At 40.2% G+C, this 14,784-nt stretch overlaps 1 protein-coding gene across 1 annotated transcript in view; it reads left to right on the top strand.

Annotated features, from left to right (window-relative positions):
- Positions 1 to 1,333: 1,333 nt before the first annotated feature.
- ntm (neurotrimin) overlaps positions 1,334 to 14,784 on the top strand; it is a 475,162-nt gene continuing 461,711 nt past the window's right edge. The window contains exon 1 of the mRNA XM_084374046.1: positions 1,334 to 1,544. Within this exon, the coding sequence (XP_084230172.1) occupies positions 1,484 to 1,544 (61 nt within the window). The 5' untranslated portion in view covers positions 1,334 to 1,483. The remainder of the gene's footprint in view (positions 1,545 to 14,784) is intronic.

Here is a 14,784-nt window from a genome sequence, read left to right as displayed (position 1 = left end):
CAGGGGCCTAGTGTAGAGCTGCACACAAACTTATTTTGTCTTATTATTATTTTGTTTGCTTGTGTCAAACGTTCAGTCCTGTATGCTCTGCTGCTATCAGTAGTGACATGTTGACTTTTTGTAGATTTTCAAAGTAAGTAAGAGAACTGGGGTGATTTCAAGAATCAGCGCTGGTACAGTTAGGAGGTGTAAAACAAAGATCACACACTCCTAATTGAGTCACAGACCACCACAAACACATGCAGGCAGCTGAAATGACACATAATAGAGCCTGAGCGATAAATTGGTCGGCCAATGTCATCAACCAATAATGACCCATTAAAGATATATTGGTATAGGATAGAAGAACTTTCTTTTTAAAGATTATAATGCAGAAAAAGATGCTTAGGTTATTTATTATTATAAAATTCCCTGAGAAGTGTGTGTGTGTGTCTGATCAGAACTGATATGCATGCACGCTTTGACTCTCCAAAACATGTTCAATACAATCTATTTTAAGGCAAATTATATCATTGCCACAGGCAATCTAATGTTAACTATTCCCACATCTAAAAATAGGAGAACCAATGTTTATTATTTAAATGTTACATACTGTCACAAATTCTTAAAAACCAAATTTGAGGGATAATTGCAAAAAAAGGGATATTGTCGAACTATGATATTGACCAATTGTTTTACTTCCTAATATCCCTATTGGCATCAGCCCCAAAAAAGAAGCCTATGAATCTGGCTATAATACCTTATCTTTTTTGGTTTGTGACCTTTAGAGGCAAGGCAATGTAAACTGTTCAACCCAAGGGTGATACATAATAAACTGTCCATTTTACACTGCTGGAAACCTAGTAAATCCATAAATAGCCGAAATAGATAGATAGATAGATAGATAGATAGATAGATAGATAGATAGATAGATAGATAAAAAAAGAAGATGAAGCCTATGAAGATCCTGATCTTGACTCACACAAAGATTGCTCTCTCTTTTTGGTGCTTTTTGGTTTGCTATGCCTGCTTTGCTTAATATTGAATTGAGACAAATGGGCGCACCTCACGATAATGAGGTAACAAGCTGGTTTTCATTAGTAAAATACTGCCGGACTGCGGACACCAGCGCCTCCACAAGAAGTCGCCGCTAAAAGCCGCTTCAAGTTGGCTACATACAACCGGGTCACGGCAGGAAGTAGGTCGACATTTTTTTCAAAGTAAAAGTGCCGATACTGGCGAACCAGGGGAATAACTGAACACCACGAACCACAAAGCGGAAGTGGTCCTGTTTATTGTCGCCAGCGTGTCTACAGCCCCGCTGCCAATAACCTCACAGATGGAGGAGGGACTCTGTTGAGCGCTGCGTTGGTGGATGCTGTAGCTTACAGTCAGACAGGAGGACCGGGGACTTGAAGAAAAGCACTTTTCGGGATTTTCAGAGACTCGCAGGTTATTTTTCTCAGACGACATCACACAGCTGACAAACGACAGATCCGTAAACATGAAGAATCCTCTGTACTGGGCTATGCTGGTCGGCATGACCGTCCTGCTAATGGAGCAAGGTAAGTGATGGATTTTGTCATCCTTGGAGCACTTGTTATCTCTGTCTCCGAATCTGTTTGGGTGAGACTGTTTGTCCGTTTATCAGTTGCCTTTCGCAGGTAGCGGCCAGTCATTGCGCTACATCTGACATCAGGATGCTTGTCATCTAAGCCGCAGCTTAAATTAAGCGATTAGAGAAGTGCTGTTGAGCTGTCTCGGTGCCAGTAGCTTGACTCCCTAAGTATCCGACTGGTTGCTTTGAATGTATTTTTACACCAGTTATATTAGGCTGCAGCCTTTTCTCTGAAAGTTAAATCCTGCCAAGGTAATTCTCAGCAGTAGCCTATTACTTTTACTTTGGTTGGCCACTTTTGCAAATGAAAAAAAACAAAGAAAAGAGGAATATAACTTAGCCTATATGCTGTTCATCATGCTGGTTGTGTAACCCTCAGTCACAGACCTTTTCCTTTTAATCCACCTGCAGTTAAAACTGAGCAATTGCCCTTTTTGCGCTTTTGGCTCCTCCTGGCCGCGGATCGTCTTGATGCATGGTAAATCTTACGGATGAGAGGTCTTTCCCGCAAAGTTGATTAAGTATTAGTTCTTAATCCACAGTGACTGCGCGGTCAGGTCACCCAAGTTAAGCCATGTGTTCTCCGGGCAGGCAAGAGGGCTCAGCTCTTGAAGGGGGAGCAGTGAAGCAGCAGCTCAGTTCTTCTGACCTTGTTTACACCCGACGTTAAAAATTCCATCCAATAACTCCATTGTGGCAAGACAGAGGCGCGCTTAAAGACATGCAAAGACAGGCCACCCCAGGAAAATGAAAGCCGCTGTGAGCCTATTGTGTATTTACCTTTCATTTTCTTCAAGCTCCATCACCAGTCTATAGTAAGATTGGGACTCAAACAAGGATTCATACTGTTAAATCCTCAGCATCCTTTGACAAGCACTTGTAGTCAGAAGTGAACAGTTAGCTGAAATACTGTAAATAAATGGGCGAACAGACAAATGATTGAAGTGGAACAAACAGTGAATGAGGATGTGGGGGCATTTTCCTAATAAGCTCTCTAGAACCTCACTGTTGTGTTTAGCCAGCAAGTTGTACGACACATCTTTACAGATGTGTCTTACAGAATATTCCCCTCCAGAACCAAAGTCATGCACAGTATGGGAATAGTCAAGCTCCTGCACAGAAATATTAAGCAACCAAAGACTTTTGCATACATAGCTGAAATACATATATATAAATATAAGTATATCCCCATATGTCATGTCCCCTTTTTTAAATATATAAATGTATTAACATTTTTACCTCTTTGATAATGATTTATATTTTTTCTAGTTTAAGAACGCTGACTAAATTCTGCCTATTGACTAATGTAAACAAATTCAAAATAACTTTTTATATTCCTCTTGTGAAATACCATCTTCAGCTGTACTGATTTAAGGTTGCACTGACTACCATAAGCTACACTGCTGACCTTAAACTCTGATGTGACGTGTCACACATTTATAGCACACAAAGCTCAGAAAAAAACTGTGGCACAGACTCCTCACATTTTTCAACACAATTATGTATTGAGATATGTTAGCAGTAAGAAAAACTTGGAATTAATCAATTGACCTACTCTGTGTGTTTTAGTAGACCAGGGAGAGCGTGTTCTAACCCCTTTCACTTAATGAAATTCAGCACATACTGTCACTGTTAATATCATATATCATTACTTATGTTGTACAGAACTGTACTTATTATTTTGCAGGCAAGAAATAATGTCACGTGAAAGAAAATGTCTGCATATGACAACATTTTGAAAAATACACAAATTACTGCTGGAACAAAAAAAAGTCCAATCCATCCAACCAAAAAAGTCCAATACATTCTCCAGACAGCACCAAGATTGTGCTGAAGTCATTTGCATATCAGCAGATCTCTTGCAGAATCAGAGATGTGTTAAATGAGATTAGATGAAATTTAAATGTTTCCCATAGGGAAACTGGGTCATTGCAGCAACAGAATAGAGCACAGATAAGGACGAGGCCAATATAGATCATATTTGATAAGACAATAAATAAATAGATGTGGAGGACACCAAATGAATAAATAAAGATTCAAAGGTAAGCAGAGGATTGCAGTTTAGATATGGGCACAAGCTCTCACATTAAAGGCTGTATTTCATGTTCAGGGTTGCAGGGTTGGAAAGCATTCAATCAAATTTGAGTCCAGCATACATTGTGCCCATTGGTTTAAAATCAAAGTGTTTCAAGTCAGAAAATGTGTGATTTTCTTAACAGGAATCTGATTCAAAATGCTGTCAGCAGCAGGTGATTTAATATTTTTTACCGTGGGGATTTTTTACAGTGTATTTTCAGCACCACAGACTAGTGATTGACATAGGAATATTATAAGAATACTGGAGGAATCAGTGTGTCTATATGATCATCTTGCTCCTCAGCAACTACGTGCTGACGGATGATGAGTGTTAACTTTGACATGTTACAAAGTTAACACTCATCATCCTGCAATTAATTGTTATTAATTATTTTCCTTTACTCAGTGAAAACCATTTGTATCAATATGGGTTTAGCCGACAAGTATGCTGTCATTGCTGTTTTAACATGCAGGACTGTGGGTCTATTTTAAAAATAGAAGTAGATGTTACAGTAGCTCCTCTCATGGTCTGAACTGATTATAATCACACATGGAAGCTGCTTGTGCACATCCTGACTGCTCATGAGAGAAATAATAATGTTTTGGCTCGTACACAGATGTGTAGAGAGATATGCACAGGACCCTGCAGGTCAGAACTAGTCGGCTAATGTGGATGTAGAGAGCCGGCCAGATCACAGGAGCAGACTAAGACAATCGGAAGCAACTGATATAGACCATAAGAGGCACCTGGGCTGAAGCGCTCTACTAGTTGGCAGAGGCTGCAGCCACTGTGGCAGGAAGCACTGTACATCTGGATGGCAGTCGACACGAGTAAGTGCTTGTAGTGCTTCATGGCGCACCTCGAGGGGATGAGCCGCAGGCTAAAATTGCTGTGGGGCTGCGTCAGCTCACTGGAGAGAGGGTGGGAGGCATTGTCCAAAATGAAGATCATTTCAGTTTTTTCATTTTTATGTAGTAATAATTTTCAGGAGGCAATCAACATTCTGGATGTTACATCATGGTCTCATGCTGTCCTCCTGCTTTCTCATGCGCAATATAAAATATGTGTGAATATGTCAAGGTCAGCTTCACAGTGCCCCTCAGTGAACGCAGTCTTACATTATTTTCTCCAGTTTGATATGTTTGGCACAGACAGTTTAATGCATTCAGAGTGGCAGAATTGATTCATGTTTGACACCAGAGTCACACATGAAAAAAAGCAGCAGTACAACAAATGTGTGCCATACAGATCTGTTCATGTTTTCTGTAGGCAGGTGAGGCAGCTCAAACTGAGTACCCCATTTTTACACAGTTTCTCTGAGTGGATAGAATATGCAAGTAGCTTTCAGAGTGTTTCTTGAAACAAGGAAGGATCTGAACCCCAACAGTTGATCATTTTCTACAAGAACCAAATGAACAGACTCCAACATGTGAAGGGTAGGTGGGAAACAATCAAACACTGACATCAGTGGGCGTTATGTTTTTCAGCAAGAAGGAAAAGAAGTTGCAAAAGAAAAAAGCAGACAACAAAAATCAAGAAGACAGCAAAACATCCCATTATCGGACTGCCCCAAACGAAGCAGCACATGTTCTTTTCCTAACAAAGAAAAGAACAGCGTTTCTTTTTGGAGTATTAATCCAGCTTAAGATAAACACTGGTAATGAGGCAGCCGCATTGTTTAAGCAGGCGGCCTCCCTCCCTCTTTCTCAGTATGTGGCTGGGAGAAGACAGTGCTGGCTGTGTTGCCAGGATGCAGCACAAACTCTTGTGTTTTTCTTTTTTTGGCCAGGACCCTCACAGGCCTGTGTATTGTGCCCTTGTCCTTCCTCCATTAGCCCGTGTCAGCCAAAGATGAGAATTATAGCTGGTTAGAATAATATTTGGAGCAACAGCTGTTATTGGATGACCAGCTAAGAGAGCAGAGATGGATAGGGCTGGTGGTGTGGGAGCCATGGTGTATTCGTTGTATGCAGCCTTTTGTTAAAGACATTGAGATCATTGTTGATGGGTTGAGTGTTCTCTTCTTATCGCAGGGCTACAGCTTCTCAGTAGGGATCTCAAGGCAAAAGAGGCAGAGCTGTTGCTGTAAAAAATGTCTTTGTCCATCTCCCACTGCACAGTCCGCATAAAGCCTGGGAGCAGAATATACAGGCAGAGCAGGCAGATGGCAGACGATGGCAGGTAGATATCGCCACCTGTGTAGGGTGGCGTGATATCAAAATGTGATAAATGAATGTCATGTAAATTTTCTATGAGATGCTATTAAAGCCAGCTGGCTCCTCGTTTGGAAAGCAAGAGTTCATCCTCAGACACTGCTACATTAAGATGTATTGATGTGTGTATTTGAACATGAAGCATTGGAATGTATCTTTTTGATGCTGAACCTGCCTCACCGACCTTTACTCCAGATAATGGTGCACTACACTTTCACAGTGCACCCAGCTACAGCTGTGAGCTATAGAATACACATCATCGGCCACTTAAAAAACTAGGGATGTTAATCTTTGGCAATCTCTTGATATGATTCGAATCCGATTCTTGATTCAGAAATTGCTAGTTTAAAAGCAATTCTTCATTGCATGAAGAGAAAAGAGAGTACTATTTTCAGTTTTTTGCTCCAGTACATCGTGTGCTAAACCATTCATCAGCTAGATTACAATATGAAACACACCTAGAAATTAAGATAAACAATCTGCAGCCTTTTATTTTAAAAAGTTCAAAAATCCCTATAATATTGACGATATTGAGGTATCAGGGCAAAAATATAGTGATATTTGATTTTGTAGCTCAGTCCTAGAATTTATGAAGAGCTTTTAAGGAAATTTCAAAATATTGAGATATACTGTATATATCGTGTATTGTGATGTAGCCTAGAAATATTCCAAATTTCTTTAAAGACTATATAAGTTGTTTGTTTTTGACATAAGACCACTGTTCAAGTCTAGCACTGTGCAATTAGTTGATCAGTGTTGCAAATTGTAAAAAAAATACAAATCTGCAATAAATCAAATAATGTTAGGGATGTACAATATTATTTTTTTTCAACCGATAATTGATAATTACCTGCCTCTTGCAACCTATAATCTATAAAAAAATTATAATTATGTTTTCATTTTTGTATTTTCAAAAGTGTGGTTGGTTTGTATAACAGACAGCCAACAGCAGCGGTGCTAACACAGGGTATTGTGATATGTAGTTTCCCCCGTAAACAGACCGACTTATTTGGCTGTTCCACCTGAATGACCTGCTGCTGCTCTTCTAGGGTAACAGCAGACAGGCTTGGTGTCCAAAGGGCGGGCTGCCTGGTGACAAAACTTGCCTTGCAGAAAACAAAGTACCATTTCCCGCGTTCAAGCTCATACATGCTTCAACCATGCATACGGACTATCCGTTCTACCCAGCCTAGAGATACAGTTGCAAGCTCGCTCGGCTAACTGAAGAGGAGGGTGTGCTTTCTGAGGAGAGTGCAGCTGAGCTAAGACCAACCAGCTGCCAAAAAAACACAGACACAACCAGAGAATGTTTGATTAGCATGAGTGTAACCAGATACAGTTGAAATCTCTGACAGAAACTCTTAAACACTGCTGTGATTAGTTGTTTCACTGTATGCTACTGATGAAGCAACGCAGTGGAGGGCACAGCAGTGTCCCACCCCCGGCTCTTCACCCTATCCATTTTAGCATCAACGATTCTACTCCCCTTCCCCCCTCTCTTCTCCGTCTTCTCTGTGTGAGTGGTGAATAGCAAACCGACTTTTAGGTGGCGTAGTACCACCTACTGTATCGGGGGAATTATCAGCTGTAAATTAATTATCAGAATAATCAATTATGATTAAAATGTCCTGTTATTAGGCCAATAAGTTATCTTATTTATCATATTTATTTATTATATAATTATTGTGCATCCCTTAATTAAAGTATGGACAAATAACTGATATGAGGTAAACCTGGGGCTTCTGGTGACCCTGGGGGTTTTTGCTCTGGGGCAGTTGCCTGCTTCGCCTGGTTGATATTACAGCTTTGACCCCAGTAAAATTGTTCTGAGGACAGTGACAGCTGAACGCAGGTCCCAGTCTGTATGAATTGATTGATGCTACAGTAGCACTGCTGATGCTTGTTTCTGGTGGAATTGCTGCACAGGCAGTTGCATTTTACAAAGTAGGAATAGAGTGTTACCAGCCAAGCAATAGGCCAGAATGACTTCCAGAGCACTCCCTACTGAATAGAGAGTACAACCTATTGCTCTTATACTATGTGAAATTTCAATTCAGACAGATAACTACATTGACCATATTTCACATTTTTCCCACCTACATGTCGACTTAAGAAGGCAAAGTGTAAGTGCTGGTATGTAAGTACATATAGTAATAGAAATAACGATGGAAATGAGCAAAAGCAGTGATGTTTTTAGGTACGCATCAAAATCCAGGACGCAGTGTACTCACTATCCATGCCTCCAGGGGACGCACCATATTTTATCCCTGATAATGCTACATTGTGAACAACAGATCCGTAATGAAATAATAACAAAAGGAAGCTCACTGACAGTAAAAACACAAACTGCGGGTCACTGTTTATGACATCTGTGCTCTGTGTCCAACCATCAACCATCGTGATATGATACTTTATGTGCAACAAGACACACACACACATTTCAATACCAAGTCCAAGTTGGTATTAATAAACTAACTGGGCCACTGTCAAGAGTAATCAGCTCTGGTTGATTCTGTATTCTCTTATGACGATGATGTCAGATGATGTTTTTCCTGTTTAGAAGACGTGCAGTGTTGAAATCATAGAAATAAACCACTATTTAGTTGAATTTTGTGTATCAGGATGATGTGATAGGGCTTTACCCGACTCAGGATTTTATCATTCAAATCGTATTGTGCTGCTCAATCAAAGATTCATCTTCTCATCTTTTTTTCAGTTAAGTGCCACACTAACTATCTTTATCAGTCTACATCAGTATGTTTTACCTTTAGCCTCAGACTTGCGTTTAACTCCATTCTTCGTCATCTGTGATGTGAAAACATCAGATTTCCACACAGTCAGAGAAAGTTAAAGTGCGTGTCCTGCTCAAAGTACAGTTTTTAAAACCCTGTGCCACATGGAGCGTCTTTCCTGTTGGCTCCTGACAACACTGTCAGAGCAGGGCCAGCGCTACACAACCACTGTCATGTGTTGTCAGTTGGATTTTTTAAACTAATGAGGCAGGTTCCCTTTATACAGTATAAAGTTCCTAATTGAGATGTTATCCCTGTGCATTTTTCTAAGTTTCTATGTTTTATCCTGTTTTTGTAATGTACTCTGACTGACAAAATCTGTCTCCGACTTCAACTTTCAGGGTGCAGCCATTAAACTTGTGTTATGATATTAAGGATATTAGACAAACTATGGAGTGATAAGTGTCTGTAATTGAAAACTGTTGCTCCACAATACAACATTGCTGCTGTTCCTGTTTCATTGTAACAACAAGAGCCCCAGTTTGTTTTCTGAAAAGACAAATTGCAATTTCTGTTTTTGTATTCCACTATGCTCTTTGGTATTTTCACAGGTTCATATCACAAAATAAAATGCAGATGGACATTGTTGGGTAAATTTGTCATGGGCAGAAACTGTATATGAATCAGTTTTTGTTTGTTTTTCATACTGTAGGTGATGGGAGTGTGCTGAAAAAAGTCCTTAGTTTGCACATGGCTTCGCCTTAACTTCCTGGATATCAAATAATGCACCATCGTACAGTAGTAATACTCACAGTTGCACAAAAGTAAAGGCTGAGCCTTTTGAGAATCTTTTCCTCCCCTACATAGTTTGCCAAGTCCCAGTGAAGTGCTCATGTGACTTGGTGGCCATAAGGGACCTTGCCAGGAAAGGCTGATTAATAAGCAACAGGGATAGTGACTTCAGACTGTGTCCATTCACCAGGTTGTTGTGTCTGAGGAATGCTGCCTCCTTGAGAAACTCACAGCTCGCACTCTGCACTGTGTGTTTCTATGTAAGCAGCTTTATAGAAAGGTTGTAAATACAGTATGTGTTCTTTGGGGTGAGGGAAAGCCAAAATCTGTTTAGAAGAGTTACCTGAAGCACTCAGAGTTCGAGACTCTTGCAATGTTTTTTCGACTTTTGACACAAAGGAACTACATTTCTGAAGTGTTCAGAGGAGCTAAGTGAAGATGAAATTGCTTTCAAGTTGGAGGCATGTCACAAGTTGTTGTTTGTTGGGAGCATTATTCATTAAGCAAGTTATGGATTTCACTGCTCCTTTCTGCATCTTATTTACAACGTCTTACATAACATCTGTTATTTTGAACCTATAAACAGGAAATGTCGGATTGTCAGGAAATGTCATCAGAATAATAATTCCTTCATGCTGCCATTTTGCAGAAGACAGCAAACTTATCTTCTGACGTCTAAAAGGAATCACATAGCAAACTGAATTATTGTCAACTTCAAACATATACCATTTCATTTAATTCTGTTCTAAATTCTGGCAAATCAAATCAAATCAAATCAAATCAAATCAAATTTTATTTGTATAGCCCAAATTCACAAATCACAGTTTGCCTCAGAGGGCTTTACAATCTGTACAGAGACGACACCCTCTGTCCTTCGTCCCTCGATTCGAGTGAGGAAAAACTTGCTCCAAAAAATAAATGGAAAGCCTTTAGTAATAATTCCAAATTTAATTTACTCAGGTACAGCATTAGATGTTTTCTGTCAACAAATTCGGTTCCTGAAAACCATTTTTACTACAGCTGTTTGTAGGATTGTCACGGATTTCATTCTGAATCAAAAAATCAATCAAAATTACCTTTAGATTTGGGTCATCTAATTCCAAGGCAATATTGTTGAACAAGCCGAAGCTCATCTGACCAAAGGAAAAAAGAAACAAACACTTCAAAGATGACACAGCTAGTTTACCAGTAGCCTGCAGCTGCACTTCCAGACATTTACCATGTGTGCACAGAGATGTTTCTGAGATCCTACATTGACTTCGTTGAGAAGAGGGTTTACTCCTGGGGGATAAACTGAACTGATAACATTACCATAGATCCTTTATTGATGTTTTTTGGAGGTAGTTTACTTGGGACAATTTTGAGAAACTGAGCATTGTTACAACTGTATCTTTTGTTGTTTAAGTTGAATCAGTAACCCTTTTCACACAGAGACTGAGCATTATCTCTCGCCAATTCACCGCATTTGTTTGTTCACACAGAACCAAGCAGCTCCGGCGTAAAGCCGCACCGGTGTGTCAATTCATACAGCACGCTGACGCTGCAGATCCAAAAGAGGCATGACAGTACACGTCATGATGTTGAGTTCTGTGTGTTTTTTTCAACGTGTTTCCCCCGGTGTCCACCTGTCAATCTAAACATGTACCCGCTGACTGTTTATAATCATCTGGATGCTGTTATAATGTGTTGTGATTGAGATCCTGACCCACCATACATCCTGGAAAGTGACAAAGTTACGTTTTTCGTAATTTTACATAATTACATTATCCGCATCAGTAAACAGGACGCTGTCTGACTCTCTCACTCGCGTGGGGGGGTGCTGTTGTCTTGGGGAAAGTTCATTGAAGTCTCGGTCGGGAGGGCTGATCGTCGCAATGATTTTTTTCAAGACAGTAACTTCAACAACACAATAGTGGAAAGGGACAAACACATGGTGAGTTAAAGCTTTTTGCCGGGGACAGAGGCTGTTTTTCAGGGAAAAATGTGATGAAGAGTCGGTAGGACAGACAGGATGACAGACAGGATGACAGAGGCTTTTCCAAGTATAACTGTGGTATTTTTTACCTCATATAAGTTGCCAAAGACACTACCAGTTACCACATTACTGTTGTTTGGTTCTGTAACATTGATTTGCGGGTCATTTCTCTATTAAATGATGTCAGCTGCTCAGATGAGTGCTGACCACACAGTTTTTTCCTTCCTGTTAAATCATTAATTCCCCAGCCATATTACTTTCACTTTCATGTAGTACTGTTGAAAAACTAAAAGCTGTAGCATTATATTGATGACCTGATATGGAAGCCTAATAATCATTAAATATGCTCTGACACTCTCACACGTCAAATACTGTAGCCTATCCATCATCACTGCTCCTCCTGGTGGATAGATAAACCATTGCAACTGGTTTCCACACACGGTGTGTAGGGGCGTTACCATTCAGCCCTGCTTTCACTACGTCATTGGGGGGGGGTCTCATTCCAGTCACAGACTCTTCCAGGTCCAGACCAATTAGAGGCCCATCATGGAGGAACGGGGAAGTTTTAAGAGGTTTCATCTGTATGAATGTATGTTTTTTTTTTTTCAAACTGCTGGTTTATGTGTACCAAATTAAGTGACCTGACAAGTTAAAGTGTGCCTTTTCTCTCGTTTCAGTTCTGTAACAAATAGCTTGCCATGAGCAAAATGGCAAAGAAGCTTTTCACATGACCTGTTGTAAAAAACTATAAAGACACTTGCAAGGCAGAGAGAGGCAAGACGGTCACAGAGGAATCTCAGTGAATGACTTGTCTTCCATTTGTGTGACAATACAATATTTTTCCAGCAAGTTGAGCACTAAGTGTTGCTGCCCATTTCAGCACAGCCAAAATTCACTCATCAGAGATCACACATGTTGGAGCAGTTGGGAGCAGCTCAAAAGATCAAGCCACAGTGTTGGTGTGTTGGCCACTGGACACTGGAGCCTCTGCAGTCATGTTTCTGATTGCGGCCTGAGCTGATGCGTGCACTGTGGGATTGTCATGGAGCTGCACATGGAAACTTGGGTTCTCGTGTGGAAAATAGTATTTTGGAAGCCTATTTCAGGATTCCTTAACTCAAGAGAGAAAGAACTAGCATCCAAAGCAGCCAGACTGATTTGCCAGAGGATAATTAAATATGTTAAAACAACTGTTTATTTAGCAAGATATAAAAGGGAAATAATTTAAATAATAAATGATATCCCAAACACGAACCCTGTGATGAACAATGTAGCATTCTGTCTTGCTGTCTGGCTCTAATTAGTCTTTTGTTTCCTTTTTGCTTTGAGTGACCATGGCTTAATATGGAAGTTCCATTGCATGTATTACAAACAGCTTACCTGTGGTTATTGTGTCTTGAGTGGGAAGCAGCCTCCTCTTAATGTGCACCGAATATCCCTCTCTTGCCTGCCTGATACAATCAACCTGTTTCTGCTGCTATTTTAGCACTTTTTCAACTTCTTTACCCACTTGATTGTAGAGACTTCCCGGTCTTGCAGGAGCAGACTAAATCTTCCAATGTTCTTCTTTATCTGATTCAAAATCTCAAAGGAGGGAAACAGATATATAATTTAGGTGGGTAGGCAGTAGATACTCACATCAATCCAACAGCATCACCTACCCAGATCCTTGACATCGACACTGATAAGATGGCCACTCGAGACCCTGCTGGCCCTCATGCACTAATAGCAGGGAGGCATCTCACAGTTGGGGAGTTGCTGTGTACAGGGGGCGCTTAACTAGTGCAGCGGTATGGTTGTAATTTTGGAGCAGATGGAGAGTTAGCGGTTAGAAAGCACATGGTCTGTAGAATAATCTGTATGCAATTATTGGGGGCTTGCCTGGGCATTTGTGTGAAGCATTAGAGATAATATTTCAATTAGGGCTATCACTGATTGAGTTGAAAGGCAAAGGCCTTTGTGGTGGGGTGGAGAGAGTGTTAATAGGAAACAGTTGAACCTCCTGAGAGAGGGAATCTTCATTAAAGATATAGTTGTCATTTTTTCCTCCTCTGAAGTTGGACTTCATTTATGCAAAGCTGTGAACAGCTCATCATAGCTTTATCTCATTGTAGTTTCTATGTGTGTTCTAGGTGTGTCAGGATTTTGGAAAAAATCATGGAAGCAAGCTTTAAAGTTCGATCATTGGATTCTAAATCCACAACACAGTGTAAACATTACCAAGTAGTTTAAGTGCCTAAACCTAACCAAAATGAGACTGTAAGTCAAAAGTCCCGTACATTGGTCACTGGTGCACTGCAAGATCCTGTTGTTTTTCGGAACTGTGTTACCTCATTTTGGGTGGCACTGGCAATTGACCTTTTGTAAATGACAGATTTCACTGCATAAAAACAATGATAGTATTGATATAAAACATTTAGGACTCAATAGTCCAACAACAACATGGCTGCTGGTGCTTTAAATCAAAAATTGAATTGAATTGTGACCTTAAAATTGAAAGTCAGATCAAATTGTGTCTTCTGACATTATATGTAACCACCTACAAAAAAAGGTGACAGTCTTCCCAACAGAGATAGCATCAAGACATAGAGGTATTAATTGAGTATACATCAGGCACTGGGGGAGGACAGAGCTTGCTGATGTTATCTGGATAATTTCCCTAACCTTGTGATTGGTGAATGCAAAGTTAACAGATCAATACAGCTGTTAAAGCTGCCTGTAAGGACACACAGGCTCTCACAGTGTCACAAAGTGCTGATGAGAGAGATAACAGAGACGACTTTTGAGCCTTAAGGAGCTTCTCTTTGTTGTTCATGAGTTCATGCATTTGCAGGTCCATATTCAGGATATGTAAAGGTTTAAGCAGGATTTTAAAGTAAGATTTTGTATATTATGGAGATTATGACATATGTTTCATATACAGTGTATGTCATGTTTCAGTCCTGAGTGAATCAGCTGAAGAAACAAAGCATATGGCATTCTTAGAACCACCCTGAGATGTTGCCTCTTGGCATCTGGGCTGGTGTGTTGTGGTTGTGAGCCTTCACCAAAGTAACTTTTTAATTACAATCACATCAGCAGCTGTCTACGATGAACCCACTTAACAGGTTGATAGAGCAAATGCATGGATCAGTGAATGTGCGCTTTCAGTCTGTTTGGACCTCTTGATGATAAGCATCACTGATGACCAACTGCAGCTTTAATGTACCTGACTGTGCTGCAACTGCTCTAATTCAGTTCTCTAAATGGGTTTACAAACATTGTAAGGACACCATTTTTTCTTGGTTTTACAGTAGCACAGGACATTTAGATGTTTTCCCCCCAGTTTTTAAACTGCCACAGATGACACAAACAGCTGTCCACAATCTTGTCTTGCAGACGGTGTTATAATATATATT

This window comes from Pagrus pagrus (assembly GCF_965226575.1).
Source record: "Pagrus pagrus genome assembly, chromosome: 14".
Classification (NCBI taxonomy): Eukaryota; Metazoa; Chordata; class Actinopteri; order Spariformes; family Sparidae; genus Pagrus; species Pagrus pagrus.
This window is presented reverse-complemented; position numbering and strand designations above follow the sequence as displayed.